This window comes from Rhamphochromis longiceps, linkage group LG6 (assembly GCF_057381845.1).
Source record: "Rhamphochromis longiceps isolate RC_006_pf linkage group LG6, R_longiceps_female_GT1.1, whole genome shotgun sequence".
Taxonomy (NCBI): domain Eukaryota; kingdom Metazoa; phylum Chordata; class Actinopteri; order Cichliformes; family Cichlidae; genus Rhamphochromis; species Rhamphochromis longiceps.
Genome location: NC_140562.1, coordinates 46208461 through 46234649, shown reverse-complemented (window position 1 = coordinate 46234649; position 26189 = coordinate 46208461). Strand labels below are relative to the sequence as shown.

The 26189-nt window shown below is 45.4% G+C and overlaps 2 protein-coding genes and 1 long non-coding RNA gene across 4 annotated transcripts; 1 reads left to right on the top strand and 2 right to left on the bottom strand.

The window, feature by feature from the left end:
• The first annotated feature begins 1205 nt into the window (after positions 1-1205).
• srd5a2a (steroid-5-alpha-reductase, alpha polypeptide 2a) lies at positions 1206-25540 on the top strand. Of its 2 annotated transcripts, XM_085408254.1 has the most exons (5): positions 1210-1506; positions 21788-21951; positions 24714-24815; positions 24902-25052; positions 25449-25540. In XM_085408254.1, exons 1-5 carry the CDS (start codon positions 1241-1243, stop codon positions 25513-25515), a joined length of 750 nt encoding a protein of 249 aa, XP_085264380.1. In that variant the 5' UTR covers positions 1210-1240; the 3' UTR covers positions 25516-25540. The 2 variants fall into 2 exon arrangements, with proteins under 2 accessions (XP_085264379.1, XP_085264380.1); XM_085408253.1 differs by lacking the exon at positions 24714-24815 and having other exon boundaries at positions 1206-1506.
• On the bottom strand, positions 9396-16462 carry LOC146668941 (uncharacterized). The gene is made up of 3 exons (XM_085408255.1): positions 11053-16462; positions 10324-10405; positions 9396-10145 (listed from the first exon to the last, which is right to left on the bottom strand). The coding sequence occupies exons 1-3, from the start codon at positions 11180-11182 to the stop codon at positions 9962-9964; spliced, it is 396 nt and encodes a 131-aa protein (XP_085264381.1). The 5' UTR covers positions 11183-16462; the 3' UTR covers positions 9396-9961.
• Positions 20226-20939, bottom strand: LOC146668940 (uncharacterized). The gene is made up of 2 exons (XR_014911921.1): positions 20569-20939; positions 20226-20461 (listed from the first exon to the last, which is right to left on the bottom strand). It is a non-coding gene; the product is annotated as an uncharacterized LOC146668940 (long non-coding RNA).
• Positions 25541-26189: the final 649 nt, after the last annotated feature.

Genomic DNA, 26189 nt, shown 5'->3' with positions numbered 1-26189 from the left:
GCTACATTGTAGCCATAGCCACCCTGGGGCGCACTGACAGAGGCGAGGCTGCCGGACACTGGCGCCACCGGGCCCTCTGACCACCACCAGTAGGCAAACACGGGTTAGTATCTTGCCCAAGGATATTTGGCATGCAGCCAGGAGGCAGCCTGGGATCGAACCACCAACCTTCTGATTAGTGGCTGACCTGCTCTGCCACCTGAGCTCAGATACTGTAGAGATCAGTCCATTTCCCATCCAGGGTCCAGGTACCTTTGGGTCATTAGTCCCAGAAATATTCTCCCATATTCTTCTCAGAAACTAGAGGAAATAGACTAATGTTCTTGTGAACATCACACAAGGAAAGGAAAGAGAGATGTGGACCCCAGCAGCTTGAGAATTAATACTTTTAGTCCTGAACTTAACCCCACGTTCTTTTATTTTCTCCTCATGGACCAACCACAGCCTCTCTGTGTCAAGTTTTCCTGTTTCTTCCCATCCTTTGTCCCAATCTCCAACTGTTTTCTCTTGAAGTGCATTTCCATTTCTTGCAGTCTCGTGGACTGATGCTCTGAAGCTCTGCTTGCTGCCTTGCTGTCAAGCAACTCTCAAGCTGAATGGAGTCAACGGACAATATTCCCAGGTCAAAATGCACAGCAGACATGTTAGTTGTGTGTTTGTTTTTTACAAACCAATTTCAGTATGTTAGTGCTCTGCAGCGGTCATTGGAAACAGCTACTGTTCTGTGGGAGTTTCACTAAACTCCTGCACGCTGTTACATCGCTAGAACAACCCAATATGAAACACGTGGCTACAACAAATGGAACAAACTTTAACATGGCTACATAACCCCTAACCACATGGAAAACATCGCACAGAGCTGAGGTTATGAACCTTAACAGCTGTTCTGAGTTAACTTGCTGAGCGCTGATTCTTAAATATTGCCAGATGGAGAGCAGCTCCAGGAAACCCAGACTGCAGCTCAGAGGGAGGACTCTCTGGACAGCACCTCCTGGACTCAGTGAATGCAAACAAAACAGAACATTTCTCCTCCTACACAAAGTCAAATTGGAGGTAAAGAGGATGCCACACTCAGAAAAATAAAGGTGCAAACACAGACACCACGCCCCTCTGTTTCTCTTTTCTTTTGAGACCGGCTGAGCAGGAACGCGGGACGCCAGTAGGTCACGTGTAGCACCCTCCTCCTTCTCCTCCTCCCCCATTTCCTCCTCCCCCCTCCTCTCGGCTGCTGTCGGGTGTGATGGAGTGCCGCGAGGCCGTCGTGTCTTACCTGAGCTGGGGTCTGGTGGTGGGTGGGGGCGCTTACCTTCTGCGGCAGATGCAAAACTGCGCACGGTACGGCCGCTACGCGCCCACGAAGGCGCGCTGCTGCCCGGCCAGGCTCGGCTGGTTCTTGCAGGAGGTGCCGGCTCTCCTTGTGCCGCTGCTGCTGTTGCTGCTCTCCGCGGAGACCGGGACCGGGAGGAGGCTGCTGATCGGCACCTTCATGCTGCACTACTTCCACAGGTACGGTCTCATGCTCGCGTGCAGCTGAGAAACACTCACGATATAAACTTCTTGTTATTCATAGTGTCGTGGCGCTAGTGTCTAAACCGTAGTGTCGTTACAGGAGTAATGACTCGTTCGTAGAGCCAAGTCAGAGCACTTATGAACAGAGTTTTCCTTTGTTTAACGTTTTAGTCGTCCCGCATCACTTGTTTTAAAACTCGAGGGGACCGATCTTTCCAAGCGGTTGCACCCAGACTGTGGAATGCACTTCCCCTATTTCCACGGTGTTTGGACTCAGTGGAGACCTCCGAAAAGCAGCTGAAGACATTTTTATTTCAAAAAGCTTTTTATTAGACCAGGCTTTTCATGATGTATTTATGACTGTATTGTGTTTTTACCATGTAAAGCATTTTGTGACACATGTCTGTGAAAGGTGCTATATAAATAAACTTTACTTACTTACTTTGAGCTGCTCCACCTAAAACTGTGGAAGTGCAGATCCACGCATGTTTGAGAGGTGTAACGGAGCGAAGGTGATTTTATTTCCACAGTGTTTTTTTAAAGGAGGGAAACCTTCCTCCAAACGGACAGAGCAGTGGAGCCGCCAAGGGAAAGCACACGAATTAAAACCTGTATAATTAAAATATAATTTATCATATTTAAATAGTTAAAAATGTAAAATGAATTAAAATAACACTGGCCAGGGGACAACACAATAAAAATCATTAAAACACAACATTAAAAGTCCAGTGGCGTCCGCCACGGTATAACGGTGTGTTCACACCAAACGCGATGGACGCGAACCAAACGCCCCTAATTTGACGCGTGCACATTCGCGTCTCAACGCGTGTCCAAGACAAATCCATATTTTGACGCGCGTGAACCGGAAATGTGGGAGGAAGTTGTGCCAGACCGGTATCTTTGCAAGATGGCAGCTGTCGAGCTAGCGCTTGAAGAGAGAGTCTCCCTTCTCTATGTACTGTGGAGAGCAGAGCAGCGGCGTAAAAGACGTCCTCGCCGTACCTGGGTCCATCAGGTCCTCCAGAGGCGTGAGCATTTTGGTGAGTTTCACCACTTGCTCCAGGAGCTGCGCCTGGATGACGGCCGATTCCAGCGCTATCACCGTCGGCCAGTTTGAGGACCTGCTGTCCCGCGTCGGTCCCAGAATCGCCCGCCTAGACACCAACTACAGGCGCTCAATCCCACCTGCAGAGCGCCTGTCTGTCTGCCTGAGGTTAGTAAAAGTGTTTAATACGGTAGTCCTTTATTGATACCTGTGCTAATATGCTAAACCATCCATTTATACACTGCTAACATGGATGTGCTATGCTAACAGTGAATGCTGTCGGTGTTTGCTGAAAGCAAACTGTGGTACAAAGACGACTCTTTATAATATTTCTAGTGATACTCAGAAGGTCTCATCAAGTCCCGATTTAATTCGATTTATGCTGTTATCAGTGTTTGCGATGATAGCATGGCTGTGGTGTCACATCAATGTATGCGCTCGGTGTTTGCTGATATCAAACTGTAGCATTAGCACCACTGAGTTAACCTTTGTAGTGATACTCACTCCTTTTTATTTAGACCTGGGGCCTGTTCTTCGTACCGCGCTAAGTGAGTTAGCTGGATTAGATTGTTGACGATTTCGCGTGATCCTGGATCGTTCGGTTCCCCGAAGCCCATCCGGGACTTGCTGTCATAGCAACAGAGCCGTAAGCGTAAACCTGCTGGGGAGCAGGTTTACTTTATGTAAACAGGATTAGATCGCGGCCACGCAGGTATGCCCGCGTCATTCATACGAAAGCAACAGCGATATTCCACCACTGTTTCACCATAAATAAATATTATCAATGTAACTAAAGACAATGCAGCACCTGATCCATTTATTGATTTCACACAGGTCATTTCCTAAAAAAGGGAAATGTACTATTAACATTCTATTACATGTATGTGATTATTACAGATGTAATTCATATTTCAGAGTAGTAATTGTAAATTACTTCGTGTAATCAAGATGAGAGACCACGGCTATAAAAGCGAAGGTGGATTTGGGAAGCCTGTCGCAGCCATGTCCTGTCCGTTTACGCGAGCAACCCATTGCGGAAGGTGCAAGATTGATAAGGAGAGTTTACAGAATTCAGCGTATATTGCGGGACAGACAGGATCCTTTAGCTCAGCGCGACAGTGTGCTCATAGAGAGATATCGATTTTCCCGTGAGGGTATTATTTACTTAACCAACTTGTTGACGAGGGGGTGCAGGACCACCACCTGTCTTTGTTTGCTCTGCCCTTTTCTTGGTTGCTGTTATGAACAAACAAACAGATTATTTCAGGGTCTCTTTCCAAGAGACGACAAGCAATACAAGTGATAAATATTACCATTCTGTAGAATATTCTTATATTTCACTTTTACTTGTTCCCATGTTCTAGTGGGTCCTGTTGTGGCTCTAATGTGAAAGAGGATATAATGTAATATAATAAATCTACCCTACCGCCTACTGGTGTTGGCCAGAGGGGCCGATGGCGCGATATGGCAGCCTGGCTTCTGTCAGTCTGCCCCAGGGCAGCTGTGGCTACACCTGTAGCTGCCTCCACCAGTGTGTGAATGTGAGAGTGAATGAATAGTGGCATTGTAAAGCGCTTTGGGTGCCTTGAAAAGCGCTATATAAATCCACTCCATTATTATTATTATTATTAAATTACTTACGAGTTTGATTTGTCAGCAACTTTCTGCCAGCCCTCTCTCCTTGCTTTTGCAGCTTTTGCAGTGTTCCCTTGCGTTTTAATTAAACTCTGAAACTCCTGAAATCCCTCACTCAAGAGTTCTTGCTCTGCTGCCGAAAAATACCGAGCGCGCTCCTTCGACATTTTCGCCGACCAATCAAAGGGTTGCCGATCAATGTTTCTACTATCGATGCGTAGCCCCTGTTGGGCCACCCAGTGATCTCACATTACTTCATCCAGCTATACTAATCGTCAACAACAGGTGTGTTCGGGGAACCGGAATAGCGAGCTCAGAGTTAGCGCGATGATTTGGTCTTGGATGTTTCATTTGATCTTGGATGTAGTAAGCGACGTACGAAGCACAGGGCCCTGGTTTAATTCTGGGATAGTTGAATGTTTGTATATAATCCCTGCAGCTGTCAGACTCTATAGCAGGGGTCACAGCCTTTATTAAAACAGAGTTAGATAAAACTGAACAGTTTGGTTCATCTCTAGTTACATGGTTCTATCTTGATAAGCTATGTCTTTTCACAGATTAATTTTTCAAAAATATTAATGATTTAAGGAAGGAAAGGGCTACATGTCAACACACAACTCTTTATTTCTATTAATGTCTCACTTCATTCCTACCTGATTGACATGTTTAGGAATTATGAGTGATTGGCACACTGTAGTTGTGAAAGTTGCTACCAATCAAATTATGATATGTTAAAATTAAAACAAAACACAACTGTTTTAGATATTATCTAATATACATTTTGTAATTATCCTTATAATTACAAAATGTTTTATGTAAGATTTAAGTTTTGTGATTAAATCTGACATCACAAAAGTATTTTGGAATTTGAATAATGTATTTTGTGTAGCTCAGGGGTGGCTGTAGCTCAGGTGGCAGAGCAGGTCAGCCACTAATCAGAAGGTCGGTGGTTCGATCCCAGGCTGCCTCCTGGCTGCATGCCAAATATCCTTGGGCAAGATACCAACCCCATGTTTGCCTACTGGTGGTGGTCAGAGGGCCCGGTGGCGCCAGTGTCCGGCAGCCTCGCCTCTGTCAGTGCGCCCCAGGGTGGCTGTGGCTACAATGTAGCTGCCATCACCTGTGTGTGAATGTGTGTGTGAATGGGTGGATGACTGGATGTAGTGTGAAGCGCTTTGGGGTCCTATCGCTATGGACTAGAAAAGCGCTATACAAATGCAGGCCATTTACATAATACTGATTTTGAACAATTCTGTCCAGGTTCCTTGTCACCGGGGACTCCTTCAGGACCAAGCATTCAGTTACAGAGTCAGATCACCCCCCAGGCAGCGACGTCCATCTGGGACTGTCTAGTGGACGACTTCATGGCTGCGCCTTCACCTGGAGACTGGCGGTCCATCACAGAGGGATTCCAGGAGCGCTGGAACTTCCCTCTGTGCTGTGCAGCTCTGGATGGGAAGCACGTCCAGACAAAGGCACCCCATATATCATATAGGAGACACACACATTGATATACACTAAATATTTATTTCATTTCTTTTTTTGTGGTGCCCAAATTTATGCACCTGCTTGATTTTGTTTAAACAATTATTGCACACTTTCTGTAAATATGTATATATGTATATATATGTATGTATGTATGTATGTATATGTATATATGTATATATGTATGTATATATGTATACATATACTCCTGACACCAATAGCAGCTGGATAGCGTAGTGGTTAAACTACACGCCTTTGGAACAGAGGATCGCAAGTTCGATTCCTGCCTGGGGCGTCTGTATCCAGTAAGGGTCCTAAGGCTAGACCCCCTATGCTAAGCAAGCCTACCGCAGACATGAGCGAGACAGATAAATATGAAGGCATGCCGGCTCGGACGTCGCCCGGATCAACAAGGTCCGCGTCAGGTGTTGAGGAACCAGGGCACCCTGACGAAAAGTGGGCTACTGGAACAAGAAGGCATCGGTGGGCAAGGGACGAAAACAGGGCGTTGTTGGAATGCTACTACGCAAGTAACCCCGGCGGAAGGGGCTACATGAATAGGATGAGGGACCTATGGATTCTTCGATACCCAACATCCACAATGACAGCGAAACAACTAGTAGCTCAGTGTTCCAACATTCGAAAGAAGGGACTGCTCTCACAGCTAGAGATTGACGAGGTACAACACAAATGCTACGGCAAGGAGGAGTCAGGACGCCAGGTCAGGGGGGAGATATCATCACCCCCACCCGAGATTGGGTACATAGCCCCAAGTGCGATAGGAGAAGGATCGTTGAGTGCGAGAGGAACTGACCTGAAAAATAGGATCATGGCCAAGCTTGAAACCTGGATCCCCCGTAGCCGGTTACCAAGATTACGTGAAGTACCCTCAGAAGGTCTGCTAGATGATGTTAATGCAGCACTACGGGCAATACCTACAACCACGATTACCGACACTAACAAGCTGATCTACAATACGGCAGCAGTGATCAGTGAGATGCTTGGCTACAAGTTGAACAGCCACAAGGGGCAGTACCCTCCATGGAGAAGGAGGCTAGAGGGCAAGATCAAAGTAGCACGGAGGGAGGTTAGCCAACTAACAGAGTTGCAGAAAGGTGCGACAAATAAGGTGCCTAAGAAATACAGCAAGCTGTCCATACCTGAGGCCTTGGAAACTGCCAAGCAAAGACTCACAGCCTTGGCCAGCCGCTTGAGGAGGTACACCAGAGAGATAGAAGGCAGGAGAATAAACCAGCTGTTCTCCACAGAACCAGCAAAGGTGTACTCTCAGTGGCAAGGGAACAATAAGAGAACAGCACCACCAAGGCTGGAGACGGAGCAATACTGGAAGAGCATATGGGAGAAGGATGCAACCCATAACGGCAATGCTCAGTGGCTAGTGGATCTGAGGGCAGACCACAGCGACCTCCCTGAACAGGGTCCAGTAACCATCACAGTGGCAGATATCCAAGAAAGGGTCTCCAGTATGAAGAGTTGGACAGCACCAGGGCCCGACATGGTTCACGCCTACTGGCTGAAGAAGCTGACTGCACTCCACGAGCGTCTGGCAGCACAAATGAACCAGCTGCTAGTTAACGAGAGACACCCGGAATGGCTAACCGAAGGTCGGACGGTCCTGATCCCCAAGGACCCCAAGAAGGGAGCGGTCCCCTCCAACTACCGACCAATAACCTGCCTCAGTACTACATGGAAGCTCCTGTCAGGCATCATATCGGCTAAGATGAACAGGCACATGGGTCAATACATGAGCGGGACACAGAAAGGAATTGGCAAGAATACCAGAGGTGCAAAACACCAGCTACTGGTAGACAGAACAATCAGCCGAGACTGCAAGACCAGACTGACCAACCTGTGCACTGCCTGGATTGATTACAAGAAGGCCTATGACTCAATGCCCCACAGCTGGATACTGGAATGCCTAGAATTGTACAAGATCAATGGGACCCTAAGAGCCTTCATCAGGAACTCAATGGGGATGTGGCGTACAACACTAGAGGCCAACTCCAAGCCCATAGCACAAGTTACCATCAAGTGCGGGATCTACCAAGGAGATGCTCTGTCCCCACTGCTGTTCTGCATAGGCCTGAACCCCCTCAGTGAGATCATTAACAAGACTGGCTACGGATACCGACTACGGAACGGAGCAGTTGTCAGCCACCTCCTGTACATGGATGACATCAAGCTGTATGCCAAGAGTGAACGAGACATCGATTCACTGATCCACACTACCAGGCTATACAGCAATGACATTGGAATGTCGTTCGGACTGGAGAAGTGTAGTCGGATGGTAACAAAGAGAGGGAAGGTAGTCAGAACTGAGGGGATTGAACTACCAGAAGGCAACATTGCAGACATAGAGGACAGTTACAAGTACCTGGGGATCCCGCAGGCAAATGGGAACCATGAAGAGGCCGCTAGAAAGGCTGCAACCACCAAGTACCTGCAGAGGGTCAGGCAAGTCCTGAGGAGTCAGCTGAATGGTAAGAACAAGATCCGGGCCATCAACACATACGCCCTGCCCGTGATCAGGTACCCTGCTGGGGTAATAGGCTGGCCAAAGGAGGAGATAGAAGCCACTGACATAAAGACAAGAAAGCTCCTGACCATGCATGGAGGGTTTCACCCCAAGTCCAGCACCCTGAGGCTGTACGCTAAGCGGAAGGAAGGGGGCCGGGGACTGGTGAGTGTCAGCACCACAGTCCAGGATGAGACAAGGAACATCCAAGAATACATTGGGAAGATGGCCCCAACTGACCGAGTGCTCAGTGAATACCTCAGGCAGCAGAAACCCAAGAAAGAGGAGGGAGACGAGGAACCATCATGGAAGGACAGGCCCCTGCACGGTATGTACCACCGGCAGATAGAGGAGGTGGCTGATATCCAGAAATCCTACCAGTGGCTGGACAAAGCTGGACTGAAAGACAGCACAGAGGCACTAATCATGGCAGCACAAGAACAAGCTCTGAGTACAAGATCCATAGAGGCTGGGGTCTATCACACCAGGCAAGACCCCAGGTGCAGGCTGTGTAAAGATGCCCCAGAGACAATCCAGCACATAACAGCAGGGTGCAAGATGCTAGCAGGCAAGGCATACATGGAACGCCATAACCAAGTGGCCGGCATAGTGTACAGGAACATCTGTGCCGAGTATAACCTAGAAGTCCCGAGGTCAAAATGGGAGATGCCCCCAAGGGTGGTGGAGAATGACCGAGCTAAGATCCTGTGGGACTTCCAGATACAGACGGACAAAATGGTGGTGGCTAACCAACCGGACATAGTGGTGGTAGACAAACAGAAGAAGACGGCCGTAGTGATCGATGTAGCGGTTCCGAATGACAGCAATATCAGGAAGAAGGAACACGAGAAGCTGGAGAAATACCAAGGGCTCAGAGAAGAGCTCGAGAGGATGTGGAGGGTGAAGGTAACGGTGGTCCCCGTGGTAATCGGAGCACTAGGTGCGGTGACTCCCAAGCTAGGCGAGTGGCTCCAGCAGATCCCGGGAATAACATCGGAGATCTCTGTCCAGAAGAGCGCAGTCCTGGGAACAGCTAAGATACTGCGCAGGACCCTCAAGCTCCCAGGCCTCTGGTAGAGGACCCGAGCTTGAAGGATAAACCGCCCGCAGGGGCGTGCTGGGTGTTTTTTTTTATATATATATATATATATATATATATATATATATATATATGTGTGTATGTATGTATGTATGTATGTATATATGTATATGTATATATGTATATATGTATGTATATATGTATGTGTATATATATATATATATATATATATATATATGTGTATGTATGTGTGTATATATATATGTGTATATATATGTGTATATATAACAATTCTGTAACTGTAACTTCGGTCGTTGCTGTGCTTTTTGGAAGTCGAATTTCCCAGAGGAACCCACCCGAGGGATTAATAAAGTTCTATCTTATCTTAAATCCAGTAAACTTCTTTTCACTTCTCAAATATCACTGTGTGTGTCTCCTGTATGATATTTAACTGACATTTTTTATTGTAACAACGATTTATACAGGAAAATAATGTCTATTAACAAGGTTGCCCAAACTTCTGCATCCCACTGTATTAGTATATTTTGTCATTAGTTTAATATGAAATAAATTCTACATGTGTCAAGTTGTGTGCCAACATTTGCTGTGTAGTAGAACTAGTAGACATTAGTCATTATAAACATTTATTTGAAATAATATTAAAATTCTCAAACAGAAAAACATTAAACATAAATATATAAAATATAAGAATTTACAGAGAGACAGGAATAAAAAGGACCAGCTGCTCTCCAGAGCAGGAACAAGGCTGAGGAGGAAATGCTCCATTGGAGACTGGTGTGGCCTCTTCAGGGACACCAGGGTGGCCAGCTCCACCACCGATGGACCGTCCTGGGACCCGTCCCTCATCTGCCTCGGAGCCGTCCTCCTCTGTGGGCCTGTAAAACAGCACAAAACACAAAGAAATGAGAAGGCTGCTACTAGATTTTAATTTCAACATTGAGAAAAAAAACAAACCAAAAACAGGATATAATCAGATTGGTTGTAGATATTTAGTAAAGGTGATCACAAGGCAATCCCACCGACTAAAAAGGTATCAGTGCTTGCTGTACATACCTGTGGGTGCAGCAGCAGGAGCTCAGGCACTGGGGAGCCAGGAGAAGCAACAGGGGATGCTCTGCTGCAGCATCAGTTGGTTCTATCAATACAGTATTAAATGTTACCAGGTTGAATATAATAATCATAGAGTAGACAGTGGTCCCTCATTTATTGCAGCAGGGGTTCTCAGAATAACTAGCCCCTGGCCACGCACTTTATACACTTTTTTTCCACACACACACATGAACATTGGTCACAGTTCTCACAATTGGTTCTCAAAGTGCAAACCTTTGTAGATTGCAAAACGTAAAAGTATTATTATGCCGCGGTTTGTCTTCATCTGCCCGCCACTTTCGTGCGCCTTTTTCCCTCACGGTGCAGGTGTCTATTTCCGAATGAGGCTCATAGTTATGGGTGTTTTTGTGCTGTTTTTTCTATTGGACGCGATGGTTATCAAAACCAAACGTGATAAATTTGGCAAGCGCAGGAGATTTGTCAATCAGGCTGCAGAATGCAATGCTGTACGGAGCAATAAAAAATCAGCGAAAAAGCAAAGCAGTGACGGATGAACAGCGGGACCACTGTGTGCTGTTTATTAATAAACAATAAAATATATTCCTAAATGACAACATGCATAAAAGCAGAACGGTATTTGTACGTCAGTGGGAAAATAGCGGTGGCTTGCTAGCTTTTGTGCGGCTTCCCCGGGTCAGTGAAAACGTTCAAAAGAGAAATGAACTAACTTACCAGGTTGCCCGATCGCTTCACATATCTTCCTCCAAGCTCGGTCCTTTTTATTCCTGTCTCGGTACAGAAAGCAGCTGGTGTTGTACAGCTCCGAGTTGTTTTCTACCGCATTGATTAGCCTTCCCTCCATTGAAGAATGAAGGGCTTTGGCTGGACCTGCCCCTTTGACCTAGGCCACAGCCACGTCACCAGGCTCCTGATTGGTTGTCGCGGCGCAATTTGACGCTGGAGTTCAGATTTTTCCAACTCGAGCGGTAGACGCGTAACCCGCGTATGCACAAAATGCAACACAAAAACTGACGCGCGTGGTTTTATTCGTGCGTCAAACGCGCCAGACGCCCTACACTCACGCGCGTTTCACGCGTTTTGGCGTTTTCGCGACGCAAATCTGCTTCCGAATTTTCACGGGACCCGCAATCGCGCGTCATCGCGCCTTTCCATTGACTTTACATGTAAACCTGACGCTCTATTCGCGTCCATCGCGTTCGGTGTAAACACACCGTACTAAGAGTCACTAAGAATTAAAAATCCCGTGAAGCGGTGCAGGAGGGAAACCCGGCGGCGTCCTCGCCTTCCTCCCCGCGTTCTGCGCCCCGGTGTGCTAAAGAAAGGGAGGTAGCGGCAGTCACTACTCTTTTAGGCAGCTTTCATTCATTAAAAGGGGACAAGTCAAAAGACTTACCCCGGGTGGGCACAGCTCTTAACTCTGCCCGCCGCTTCTTTGTGACCACCAATATATCGGCACCGGCCCGTCCGCCGCCTCTAATCTCCCGCAGTGCGTAATCTGGCCTCCTGTTGCTGCAGCAGTCGGACCGCTCGCTCCGCGTCCCTGGTTGCTGGCGCTGTATCCTCCTGCCCAAATTGACAGATGCAACCAAAACATGCAGTATAAATAAAACACTCCACAAGATATAACCAAAACATGCAATATAAAAAATAAATAAGCACACTTCCCTGGATGACAGACGCGGCTGAAGGACGGCCGTGTGAACTCTGTCCTCCAGCTCAGTCTGAGCAGCTCTGTGAGCATCTGCAGGAACAGATCTCCAGGTGTCTTGAAGGACGTTCACAGCTCTTCTTTGGATGTTTCTTGTTCTAGGATCCAGTACGACACCTGCTCAAGTCTGCCCACCTGTGAAGATCATCCTGTCGTCTCCCCTTGTGTCAAATTAAAAGACTGACACAGAAAACACATGACTTTAAAAATAATCAAATTAAAGCACTAGTAGTATTTAAGTAGGTGCAAGTGTGCAAGTAGGAAATTATTGTGACATAATGTACACACATTATTATAAACATTACTGTATGGTCTTACGATTCATATAACAGTACTACATGGTATGGACGCGACGCACTAACGTCACTAACGCCACCGCTCCCAGGAGCGCGTGCACGGCAGCGGCGCCGTCATGGAAGGAAAACTCACCTTCTTAAAATCTGTTTCTGCTTTCTTCTTCTTAGTAATGAGGGCAGTCTTGGCAGACGATACAGGCGATATGCCCACATAGCTTCCTGTCCTCCTGCAGTTATAAGAACACATTTATGTGGTATTAGTATATGGAGCGTCAACAATAAAATTCCATGTCAATGAATTTTATGTATATTTTATGTATTTATAGTTGAAGATATAAAATGAGATATCCAAAAGAAATAACTGTACGTTTTGTAGAGGGATGTGGCACAAACAAATAAACAAACAAACATAAAAACAAATAAATAAAGAAGTTAGTCCACCCTCACAAGACTCCCTCCCACTCGTTCACGGTGGCGCACGTCTGGGTGGACTAACTAAAACAAAACTACAAGTAAATCAAAAGAAAAGGATAGCAGAGAGAGCCCAACAACAGCGACAAAACAAAGTCATCAATTTAAAACACGCAGAAAGCCCAGCCCTCCCTCTCCCGGCCACCTCCTCCAGCCTTTACAGCAGGCCAGCCGAGAGATAATCTCTCCAGCATGGCCTGGGTCTGCCCTGGAGCCTCCTCCCAGTTGGACACGCTCAAACCACCTCAGCTGGCTCCTTTTGATGGGAGGAGCAGCAGCTCTACTCTGAGCCCCTCCCGGATGGCTAAAGTTCTCACCTTGTCTCTAAGGGAGATGCCAGCCACCCTTCGGAGGATGCTCATTTTGCCTGATCCACGATCTTATTCTTTCGGTCACTACCCACAGCTCGTGACCATAGGTGAGGGTAGGGGCGTAGACCGACTGGTAAACTGAGAGCTCCTGAAGAACCTCCCACAAGACACTCCAAGGGACACGATTGAATGCCTTCTTCAAGTCCTCAAAACACATGTAGACTGGTGGGGCAAATTCCCATGCACCCTGGAGTAGCTCGAGAAGGTAAAGAGCTGAACTACTCTTCCTCGAAGGTGACAACAACTACAGACCTTCACCTTCATCATGAGCTTGATCACAAACGGCACAAGCTGCAGAAATGAGCTTTCTCCACAAGGTGGATGGCCTCTCCCTTAGAGAGAGGCTGAGGAGCTCGGCGATCCGAGAGGAGCTCAGAGCCACTACTCCTCCACATCTAAAGGTGTCAGTTGAGGTGGTTTGGGCATCTGACAAGGATGCCTCCTGGGTGTTTCAGCGTATCCGAAGGAGGCCCCGGGGTGGCCTTGGAACGCCTCAGGGTTCCCCTGGATAAACTGGAGAGGGGGGTTTGGGCATCCTTACTTAGGCTGCTGTTCCCATAACCCGGCCATGGGGGCTTCCATAAGTGGAAGAAAATGAGTGGATGGATGGGCGATTGAGCCATGTTACCATTTCCCATATTATAAACTATGATCAAAACTGTCACCAGCATAAATAATGAGTTTCCATTAAACCCTAACCTCAGTTAAACACCTGCGCTACTGCGCTGTTCTCTCCTGGAACCTTTAATAGAGCCTCCTGGCTGTAACGTCACCCTAAACCGGACAAACAGAAGAAATCTCTGAGGTGATCACAGAAAGGTTTCCATTATTGTTGGAGCAGGCTGTCAGGCGGAGCGCGCTCTCATTGCAGGGCTGCATTCAGCCACACAAACTCTTTGTTACCAGTGACAGTGAATATATCATGTGCACTTACTTATAACAGAGCTGCTGACAGGCACACCCTGCAGTCTGTGCCAGCATGTTGGGAAACATTTGACTTTCAGTTGGATCGAGTTCAGGATTGTCTCAATAGTTATTGTAAACATGTTCTCCAAAGTGCTTTATCATTGGAGGGATCGTTACATCCAGCCGTGCTATCCACGAAGTTCATTTTGTTTTTATAGTGTTTAACACAAAGAACAATCTTATTTCAAAACGTTATATTTTTTAGAACAATGAACAGACGAGCTCAGAGAAGCATACACTTTAAAATACTGGGTTTAAAACTTTGCATACAAAACTTAAAATGTTCACGAATGCTCAGTGAGCCGCTTCCAGACACACGGAGACATCCAGACGATAGTTAAATTCCACTTTTGCCTGATCGCGTGGAGGATGCACATCTTTATCCGGTTGTTCAGTGATGACGCGACGAATCCTACTTCCGGGTCTAAAGTAGTCTGCGTTTAATATGGCTTTTGTGTTGTTAACATGTTTAATGTTTTGTATTTTCTTCTATTTGATCTCAAAAAGCTCCTAAAACAGTCAGTGATCACTGTTGACCTCCCTCGGCTTTTATTTCCGCTAATCATTTATTTAAGCTCAGTTTTTAAAACCTTAGGATGTAACTACAGCCCAGCCCATGCAGCAGTATATGAATGACTAACCTCGTATTGTGGATGGATTATCTCAGTTGTTCTCCTGGCTGAAGTTTGGTCCTTTTACAGCATCCTGCCATGCGATTACATTTGTTCCTGACCACCGAGAACACTCACGTTAACTTTTATCGAGTGGAAAAAAGGTTAGCTTGTTTATATTATGCTAACATAGCTGTGTCGCTAGCGGTCACGTAGCACATCATTATATACCAGCTAGCCCAACTTCAGTAACCCTACAAACGTCACTGCTGTTTAGTTTTCTGTCTTCATTTATGCTGGAAGTGATAACAGAGCTGTACGTTTTAATTTGTTTCCAAAACCCCGCAGTCAGGACATGCTATATTGTATTTAGATAGAAGCTAGCGAGCTAACTCCCTGCTAACTTCTAACTCTGTTAAATGTCATAAATTCTGTTTTCATGGATGCCTGGATGTTAAACTCAATTGTTACACCTGGTAGAGCAGAACGCTGATCATTTTATTAAAGATGAAAGACTTTAGACAGTTTTTCAACTCTCAGTAATGCCATAGTGATCGTTTGATATATGGACCTGCAGCGGAGTTTAGGCCCAGACACGGCTAGTGACGTCAGACTGAACAACCGGATAGCTCGCTTCCACCATGGATCCGTACAACATCATTCCATCATAGAAAAGTCTGAGTTTAGCTGGAAAGGAGCTTGGAAGTGAATTTTCTTATCCTTTAACACTTTGTTTGCCTCGGAGTACTGCCTTCTTTGTTTCAGGACCTCATGGTCCCCCGGGCCGTGTCTGGTTAGCAACTCTTCATCCTCCGGTGCTTCGATGCTAGCTGAGGTTTGGCTAGTGTCATCTTCCTCGTTAAACAGCTCAGCTTGCGTCTTCCTTGTCTTCACTTTAGGCATTTTCAAAGCCCAATTTATTAAGTTTACTATTGCACTACTGCACTAAACTACTTGTACGAACTAGAGTTAAAGTGGGCTGATTTATTTAAGTGTAAGTTGGTTCTTCTGCTGCCATCTCGCTTCTTCCAGCTGGAAGTCCACCTGTGACAGTTAAATTCATCCCATAGTTTGGTGACCGGTTCAGGAGTCACTGCTGTGATTTCACAGTCCACAGTTGTTGGAAGCGGAGGCATGTAAATGGAGCCTGCTATAACCACCACAGTCTGTATTACTGGGCTCATTATCTACTAGTTAAACCTTTACTCAAAAAGCATCTCTAGACCCAGCAGTCTTAGCTAATTATAGGCCAATCTCCAACCTTCCTTTATATCAAACATCCTTGAAAGAGCAGTTGTCAAACAGCTAACAGATCATCTGCAGAGGCTTATTTGAAGAGTTTCAGTCAGGTTTCAGAGCTCATCACAGCACAGAAACAGCTTTAGTGAAGGTTACAAATGATCTTCTTATGGCCTCTGACAGTGGACTCATCTCTGTGCTTGTCCTGCTAGACCTCAGACCTGTTTCTGACCAGGATATGGCCTTCAGTGCACACATGAAACCATGATGTAGGACTTTCTTCTCCCAGGATAAAAATGACAAATATCCTGTTTCAGAGTGATGCTGAAAAACTGGTTATGCAGCAACAGGTTTAGGCTGCTGGGGGATTCCCATGATGCACTGGGTGTTTCTGCTTCACTCACTATGTGTTAACAGACCTCTCTGCATTGAATCACATCTGTTATTAATCTTTGTCTCTCTTCCACAGCATGTCTTTATCCTGTCTCCCTTCTCTCACCCCAACCGGTCGCAGCAGATGGCCCCGCCCCTCCCTGAGCCTGGTTCTTTGTTATTCTTTACCTTACAATATAGAGCGCCTCGAGGCCACTGTTGTTATCAATTGGCAGTAATCAAATCGAATTGAACTGAATCAGGAGGAATAAGTGTTGAAGGCAGGAGACCTGCTGACACGGCTAACCTCGCGTCTGGAAAAGATCATTGCTGTTGTTGGATTGTGTGTCCACAGGTGTTTGTACTTTGCGTCGTAATAAAATGACGGTAAAAGGCTCCGCCCACTTCCTATCCATGTCTTACCATGCAACGACTCTGTGAATGGACTGGAGAAGTGTAGTGGTAGAGTCCTCCGTCAGGAATGAGATATGTGTGTCGACTTTTTATTCTCCCTTAAAATTATTATGCCATAACGCTGCACAGAGCAGCTCTGCTAACAGGTTATGGGCCCAGAGCAGCAGTAAAGAGATCCTGTAACTGCCAAAGGAAGGGCAGCGTTTCCTGAAACCGCAAGTTACCGGCAGGTGTTAAAAGTTTGGCACGATTGAGTGAGTAAGCGTTTTTGTGCATCATGAGCAGACACACGGCAGAGTCGGGCAGTCGATATTCCCGTTTGCAGTTTGATGGAGATGAAAGGAAATATGAGATATGGGAAACGAAGTTCCTTGGTCATCTCAGACTACAAGGTTTGAAAGATGTCATCTTAAAGGCTGAGGGTGATGAAGAAGCCGATGGTGAAGATGATGACAAAAATGCAGAAGCATATGCAGAGTTGATACAATTTCTGGATGACAAAAGTTTATCGTTAGTTATGAGAGATGCAGTTGATGACAGACGGAAAGCCCTAAAAATTTTGAGAGGTCATTATGCAGGAGTGGGCAAGCCAAGGATCATAAGTCTGTACACCGAACTTACTTCTCTCACAAATGAAAAGAATGAAAGTGTGACGGACTATATTATCCGAGCAGAAGCAATTATCGCAGCGTTAAAAAATGCGGGTGAGTCATTAACTGATGGACTTCTGATCGCAATGATAATGAGAGGTCTACCAGAGACGTTTAAACCCCTGATTGTGCACGTTACACAGAGCGAAGCAAAAATCACATTTTCAGAGTTTAAAGTAAAACTCAGAAGTTATGAAGAAACCGAGAGAATGCGTGCGGCTGTAACTGATGACAACGTAATGAGGACAAAAGTGCAATTAGACCAGGATTCTACTTCATGGCGAGCAGATGACCGAAGATCAAAGAATAATGAGATTGTGTGTTTTAAATGTGGACTAAAGGGACACACTGCAAGAACGTGCCGATCCAGAGTATGGTGCAGTTTTTGCCGGAGTAGTACACACAAAGATGCGACCTGTAGAAGGAAGCTAAGACGGGATGAAGCGAGAGGGGTTGTGGAGAAGGACTACGCGTTCAAGACGGGCTCCGAACCCCAGAGGGTCCCGGACGGCGGCCAAGAGATGCTGAATAACCAGCTACTGGTGGATACGGGAGCGACGTCACATATCTTTACGAAGATCGAGAGTTTTAAGACTTTTGATGACACATTTCGACCCGAGGCTCATTGTGTAGAGTTGGCTGACGGAAGGCGGAGCAGAGGAGCTGCAAAGCGGCGAGGAGATGCTGAGATAAGTATGATTGACAGTAAAGGACGCAGTCACAAGGTAACATTGAAACAAGCACTCTACATTCCATCGTTTCCACAGGACATTTTGTCAGTAAAAGCAGCTACTAGTAACGGAGCCACTGTGGTTTTCAAACACGGGGACAGTTTTCTTAAACATGTTGATGGAACAAAATTCCCTATATATGAACACGAGAGACTGTTCTTTATAAACACTGTGCAAGAGTTTGAAGAGAAATGTAATGGATGTTTTGATATGCAAACGTGGCATGAAATTCTAGGACACTGTAATTATGAGGATGTTCAAAATCTGCAAAATGTCGTTGATGGAATGGAAATTAAGGGTAAAATCAACAAAAATATGCAATGTGAAGCCTGTATACAAGGGAAGTTTACTCAAACTAGGAACCGAGAACCAGATGAAAAGGCCAGGGCAGCATTAGAGTTGGTACATACGGATTTAGCTGGTCCGATTACGCCAAACTCTAAAGAAGGGTTTAAGTATGTCTTGTCGTTTGTTGATGATTATTCAGGTGCAACATTTGTATATAATCTGAAACACAAAAGTGATACAACTCAAGCAACTGAAAGATTTATTGCAGAGGTGGCGTCATATGGGAAAATCAAGTGCATTCGTTCTGATAATGGAACTGAATTTACAAGCAGACAGTTCAGAGATTTATTAAGTAGACACGGCATTAGGCAGGAAACTTCGGCGCCATATTCGCCTCATCAAAACGGAACAGCAGAGAGGAACTGGCGTACACTTTTTGACATGGCGAGATGCATGTTAGTTGAGAGCGAATTGCCAAAGTCTTTATGGCCATATGCAGTACAAACCGCGGGAGTGATTCGGAACCGATGTTTTAACAAACGCACAGGTCAGACAGCGTATAAGATGTTAACTGGAAAAAGACCTGATCTTTCTAGAATGAAAAAATTCGGATCATTGTGCTATGCTTATAAACAAAATAGGGGAAAGCTGGATCCAAGATGCGACAAAGGTGTTTTCTTGGGATATGACAAAAATAGTCCAGCATATTTGATCTATTTCCCAAAAACCGGGAAAGTTGAAAAGCACAGATTGATAAAAATACTAAATCCCGCGACAATGGATCAACAAACACAGAGTGATCAGATGTATGAAGATGAGGTTTATGAATCCAGAAAAGATGGTGAACCCAAACAGACGAAGGATGAGGACATTCCAGATGGTAGTGAAAGCAGTCAAACTGAGTCCGAGGTTAAAACTGATGATAAAGTAGATGCTGGAGCTACACGTTATCCATCCAGAATCAGAAAGAGACCTGATTATTTGAGTGATTATATCACGGATGTGAAAGAGTGTGAAAATGAACAGATGCAAACCAGTGTTGATTATTGCTACAGATTGTTGTGTGAAATACCCACATCATTTAGCGAAGCTATTGTGTCAAGTGAGTCAAAAGAATGGGAAAGAGCGATGAATGAAGAAATTCAATCCCTTAAGGAGAATGACACATTTACTTTAACCACTTTACCAGAGGGTAAGAAAGCAGTGGGGGGTAAATGGGTTTATGCCGTTAAAAAGAACTCAGACGGATCAGACAGATATAAAGCTCGATTTGTGGCTAAAGGTTTTAGTCAAACAAAAGGAGTTGATTATGAGGAGACTTTTTCACCGACTGCTAACTTATCGAGTGTGAGAGTTTTGATGCAGAAAGTGGTTCAGGATGATATGTTGGTTCACCAGATGGATGTAAAAACCGCCTATCTACACGCACCAATAAATGAAGAAATATATATACAACAACCAGAAGGTTTTGAGACAGAATCAAGTGAGACTAATAAACTGGTGTACAGATTAAAGAAATCACTTTATGGGCTGAAGCAATCAGGTCGTAACTGGAACCAAACCTTACATGACTATTTAAGCAGTTGTGGATTTAGACAAAATATTGCTGATCATTGTGTGTATTCAAAAGAAACTGAAAGTGAAAAAGTAATCATCATAGTGTGGGTGGATGATTTACTCATTGCAGCTAACAATGAAAATGTGCTTTCAGGCGTGAAAGAAATGCTCTCTTCTAAATTCCAAATGAAAGATCTGGGGAAACTTAACCATTTTCTAGGAATAGATTTTATTCAAGAAAAAGAATGTGTCAGAATGTCACAGAAAATATATATTGAGAACATTTTAAAGAGATTTAACATGCAAAACTGTAAGCCAAGGTTAACACCCTGTGAACAGAAATGGACTCATTCTGATAAATTCGAGACATTACCAGATGTGAGGAGATATCGTGAAGCGGTAGGATGTCTTATTTATCTGAGCTATTGTACGCGACCTGATTTAAGCTATGTTGTCAGCAAACTGTCACAACATTTCAATGCGCCAACTGTTGATGATTGGACAGCAGTGAAACATGTTCTGAGGTATTTAAAAGGTAGTCGAGGAAAAGAACTGTGTTTTAGGAAATGTTCAAGTGGAAAACTAGGTCTACAAGCATACAGTGATGCAGATTGGGCATCCGATGTTTCTGATAGACGCAGTATGACAGGTTATTGTGTAAGCCTAAATGAAAATGGTCCTTTGATATCATGGAAAACCAAAAAGCAGACAACTACAGCACTATCAACTTGTGAAGCCGAATACATGGCATTAGCAGCAACAGTTCAGGAATGTATGTATTTGACTTATTTGATTCAAGATCTTGATGAGTTTGAGTATGAAATACCTATGATATTGGAGGACAATCAGGGAACAATCGCTTTGTCAAAAAATCCAGTGAACAGACAAAGATGTAAACACATTGATGTGAAATATCATTTTATAAGGTCAGCTGTACATGAAAGGAAAGTGCTCATTGATTACTGTCCAACTGAGTCAATGGTAGCAGATATGATGACGAAACCAGTTTCAAAGTCTAAGTTAGAAAAATTCTCTGTATTTGTGTTTGGAATGTAAGATGTTTTTTTCGGAGGATTGTTTTTCCCCAACCTGTGTACAAGTGGGGGTGTTGGATTGTGTGTCCACAGGTGTTTGTACTTTGCGTCGTAATAAAATGACGGTAAAAGGCTCCGCCCACTTCCTATCCATGTCTTGCCATGCAACGACTCTGTGAATGGACTGGAGAAGTGTAGTGGTAGAGTCCTCCGTCAGGAATGAGATATGTGTGTCGACTTTTTATTCTCCCTTAAAATTATTATGCCATAACGCTGCACAGAGCAGCTCTGCTAACAGCTGTAGTGACATCACAACAGTAACTCTGAAAGTGATAATCATTCGCTGATAACTAATAACTGAGGCGTGCACCTCAGTGATTCTGACAAAATGCCATTGAATTATGTCATCATGGCATGACGAGTGGAGAAACCGGGAATTCTGGGTGGATGTTTGAACACTTCTTGGAAAATGCATCTGTTTCATTTTTTAGAGTTTATTTAAAAACATCAGGGAGACAGTCCTGAGGTAAGCACACAGACCTGTCCGTGGGCGGAGTTTCCTCTATCTGGGACACAAACAGATGCTGAAGGAGGGTTTTCTAACCCACTGACACTTAAGGTTGTTGTGTGTGGGAGCTCCATGTCAAACTGGAAGGGGGGTCGTTGCAGATCACTGGAGACTTTTACTTTGAAGGGGGGTGAAGTTCAAACAGAAGGTAACATGAGTTTGTCCCTCAGGAGCATAATCTACGCCTTCCTGACCAGAGGACGACCCATCCCGCTGATCATCATAGTCTACGCCGTAATCTTCTGCTCGCTCAACGGTTTCCTGCAGGGCCACTTCCTGCTACACTGCGCTCGCTTTGAGGACACCTGGCTGACCCGCGCCCGCCTCACTGCAGGTGAGTCACAGCTACACCCACCAGTCACCATGAGGCCTCGCCACCATTGTCCTGAAGATTTCGTTTCGAGGCTGTAAAAACTACATTACCCACAGTCCTTGGTGGGTTTTTCCTTAAAGAGGAATGTTTAACAGCGAGGCTTTGATTGGTGTGGGTCAGTGAAGGGCATGATGGGAGTCGTAGCTGGACGTCCCGTAGTGACTTTGGTCTTTAATCCAGACCACACTGACCAATCACCATCATCCGTTATCATTACATCAAGAAGGCAGCAGTCGTAGGAGGAAGATGCAGTGAAGTCCTCCACCACCACGCCTCCACACAGAGAGGTCATGTCAGGGTCACCACGTATATGATTGCTGATTCAAACATCTGCTGACTTTTACCTTTAAAAGTCTTCTGTTTTCCACACTGGGATAAAACTACGACAGGAAAGCCAACTCGGCTTCAGCATCTGGCTGGTTGGTTCTGTGTTCTGGTTCTGTGTTCTGGTTCTGTGTGTGGTCTCCATGATGCTCTGCGGCTTCATGGAGACCACACACAGAACCTGCATTACAGTCTGCAGTCTGGATTCAGGGTCCTGGACCGTTGGCAGACAAGCTAAATTTAGCCCACTCATAATCACGTCTTTATAAGTTTAGTTCGGCTAATCTTACACATGGGAACAGAACTCTGACACTAATAATAATCTTATTGGTTGTTGGGCCATCAACACGATTCAACGTAAGAAAAAAGGAATCGGGTGACGTACACCAGGCCTCAAAGAAGACAGCAGCTCGTATGAACATGTAAGTTTATGCAGGTAAACCTCAGCGAAAGGCTACCTGGGCCCTATTTCAGGAAGCCGGTTTAGTGCAAACTCTGAGTAAGTATACCCTGAGTTAACGAAAACTCTGGGTTTTCGGTTTCACAAAGCGAGTTTAGATTAATTCTGAGTGAGTTACTATGACGACACACTCCGTGAAGCTAACCTGCCCCCTAGCAGGTTTACTTCAACTAACCCTGACTGTCTCCGCCTCTTTGTCAGAAACCTGACTGTAGGAAGTGTCAGACATGGCGTGCTCCTTCCTTGAAGAGCCAGTAGATGTTGAAGCCCAAATTCTCCGCAGAGCTCTCCGCCGGGAGAGAGTGATCAGAGCGCGTTTGGACATTTTATCATTTCCTGATGATTTTCTGTGTGAACGTTACCGTTTTTCAGCACAATCTATAATTTATTTGAATAACATCCTCAGGCCTAATATTGCTCATGTGACACATCGCGGACATCCTCTCAGTTCTGTACATATTATTTGTATTGCACTTCGGTTTTTTGCAAACGGGAGCTTTCTGTATAATATTGGTGACGCTGAGCACGTTTCCAAGGCTACCGTCTGTCGGGCAGTCAGGAATGTTACAGTTGCACTGAAACGTCTCCTGTACTGGTTTGTGGTGTTCCCCGGTCATAGACCCACAAGATTTATCAAAGAGGGATGCCACAAAATTGCAGGTATCAGGATGAACAGAACTTAATTCATGATGTGGTGATACTTGAACTACTACTTAAATTTTACATTTATTCTCACGGTTCCCAGGCGTGATTGGCTGTATAGATGGCACTCACATTCCAATCATTGCTCCTTCAGTAAATGAAGGAGACTATGTGAACAGGAAGTCTTTCCACAGCATTAATGTGCAGGTACATAGTTCCCTGTAGCATGTCAAACTAACAAATTATTTCATTATAGTAATGGATGCTAATTTGTGTTCTCTGCACTGTGAAGATCATATGTGATGCTGCCAACATTATCACAAATGTGGAAGCCAACTGCTCAGCCTCTGTGAGTGGTGGTGGTGGAGGACCCCCACCTGTTTTTCGGGCCTCTGCTTTTTTTCTGTTGGCTATAACGGGTCACATTTGAGCATACAGAGTAAGCAAATATGTACTTGTAATGTGCTCAGATAATTTCAATACGTGCTTACAGAGGGGAAATTAATGTAGCCTCTAACTGCAATTGATTTACATGGGACAAACAGACCAAGCACTATGGCTCATAATACAATTACACCTTACCTGTTTGGACTATATTTTTATATTTCATTTTTACTTGCTGCCAGGCACGTTTGGGGCCTGTTGGGTTGCACCTGCGCTCACATCACATCACAAAATAAAATGTATGAAATAAAAAATAAAATAAAATATAATAAAATAACGTGTTACATGGGTGGAAATCCCTAGATCAATGTTTAAATTAACACTCACGCATTGACTCTGTCGGCTATGTTTTGCCATGCATGCTCCCTTTCTTTTGCAGCTGAGGCTGTGTTACTTTTTTTCTGCAAAATTTGCATGTTATCGGCATATGCTGCCATCAGAATTTCGGCCTCAAGCGCTGTAAAATACATTGACCGCGCCTTCTTTCCCTCCGTCTCCATGGTGACTCGCTTAATCTGTGCTCCACTAATCAGGGCTTTATGTATCCTCGTGCGCGCGCTTAACTTGGGGTTAAAGCAACTCCGCGTTGACTGAACTAATTGTTATCAGCCTTTCTGAAACCGAATATTCCGAGTTGGACAGTTCGGGGTTACTCAACCCTGAGTATCGTTTCTCACTCTGAGTTTTCTAAACCGGCTTCCTGAAATAGGGCCCTGGTCACCCAGGAAACCAAGCCCAAAGTGCCAAGCTGTCAGCTACAAAGTGATGTGTGGGTGGGGCTTTAGACCAGGTGATTTTACCTGTCTTGTGAAGCTGTACAGGCGCACCTGATGAACTCTGTCTGTGTCTGAAGGTATTGTTGTGTTTGCACTCGGTATGATCATCAACATCCACAGTGACTACATCCTGCGTGGGCTGAGGAAACCTGGAGAGGTTATCTACAGAGTCCCCCATGGTACGTCGCGTCCTCCTCGTGAGCAGACCTCCTCGCCGTTAGAGGCTGCTGCCTCTCGTTAAGCCGCTGCTGTCTCTGTGTTTCAGGGGGCATGTTCGAGTTTGTGTCTGGGGCAAACTTCTTCGGGGAGATCGTGGAGTGGTGTGGATACGCTGTAGCTGTCTGGTCTTTGCCAGCCTTCGCCTTCACCTTCTTCACCATCTGCTCCATCGGGCCCCGAGCCTGCATGCACCACAGGTAACGAGCCTCTGACGAGGCTTTGCCGCTGCTGATGCGACTGGGAGAGTGTGATCATTAAGACAGCTGGTCCTCCAACAGGAAACACATTTCTGACCATTCCGAGTGTCCGGCTAAGCGAAGTGCTCAGAAACAAAGTCCCTGAGTTTCTTTGGCTCTCGTTAAAAAGTCTTTGGGGTCCAGAAATACTTGAGTGCCAGGTCAGTCCTGCACGGGGGGCTTCGTAAAGGTACTGAGGCGTGTGCTGTAGAGCACAGCGTCAGCATGTTTCACACAACGCTGATAAAAATGCTGCACAGTTTCCATTTAAAGGCTTCACTTTGTGTTTCTGGCTGTTAAACCCAAACACCATCATGAGAAGTTCTCTCCTCTGAAATGAAACTGTGCTTTCTGCAGAAACTACCAGCAGAGGTTCGAGGACTACCCTCGCTCCAGGAAAGCCATCATTCCCTTCATCCTGTGAGGAGCACCGAGCTCGGCCGACTCCGGAGATTGAAATCTGCTCCTCTGATCCTCTGATGAAGTTCTTTACCAGCTTCACTCTTCATCCAAAGTTTATGCATTTGTTTAATCATCACCTGCATGGTTTTTACTCCTGACGTTGTCCTAGTGTTCCCCTTGATGACGTAGCTTCCTCTAATGAGCGTTTGACTTCAGAGCGCGTCCTCCTGTGCTGGCGCGTGCATCATGCACAGAGACGAGCCTCGACCCAAAGACGTGAATGAAGATTTAAATTTGACGCTGTTCGGATTCTTTCACCTGCTGGCTCCACACGGCCTGTTTTTTAGTTCTGATGTAGCAGCGCGTGCAGGCTGGAAGGCGGTGTTCTGGATATCGTCATTTGTGTTATGATGGAGGTCCGAGTGTGCGTGGGTCAGCCTGGTTTGCTCTGAGGCCAGCATGCCGTACTAACAGGACATTATGATTTTGTATTATTAAAAACACAAAAAAATTAATTTCATATTTAGTAGGGGTGCAACGATATTCGTATCGATATTGAACCGTTCGATACAGTGCTTTCGGTTCGGTACGCATATGTATCGAACAATACAACATTTGTCAGGCTACATTTCACTGTGTGTTATACTTGTATAACTATGCATGTGACAAATAAAGAACCTTGAACCTTGAACCCTT

Bases quoted from the DNA above. Each gene is read 5' to 3' on its own strand.
- srd5a2a (XM_085408254.1), top strand. From the start codon at position 1,241: ATGGAGTGCCGCGAGGCCGTCGTGTCTTACCTGAGCTGGGGTCTGGTG. The intron at 1,507-21,787 runs GTACGGTCTCAT...TTTGTCCCTCAG, and splicing joins ATGCTGCACTACTTCCACAG to GAGCATAATCTACGCCTTCC. The intron at 24,816-24,901 runs GTACGTCGCGTC...TCTGTGTTTCAG, and splicing joins TATCTACAGAGTCCCCCATG to GGGGCATGTTCGAGTTTGTG.
- LOC146668941 (XM_085408255.1), bottom strand. From the start codon at position 11,182: ATGGAGGGAAGGCTAATCAATGCGGTAGAAAACAACTCGGAGCTGTAC. The intron at 10,406-11,052 runs GTAAGTTAGTTC...CTGTATTGATAG, and splicing joins TGAAGCGATCGGGCAACCTG to AACCAACTGATGCTGCAGCA. The intron at 10,146-10,323 runs GTATGTACAGCA...GCTGTTTTACAG, and splicing joins TCCTGCTGCTGCACCCACAG to GCCCACAGAGGAGGACGGCT.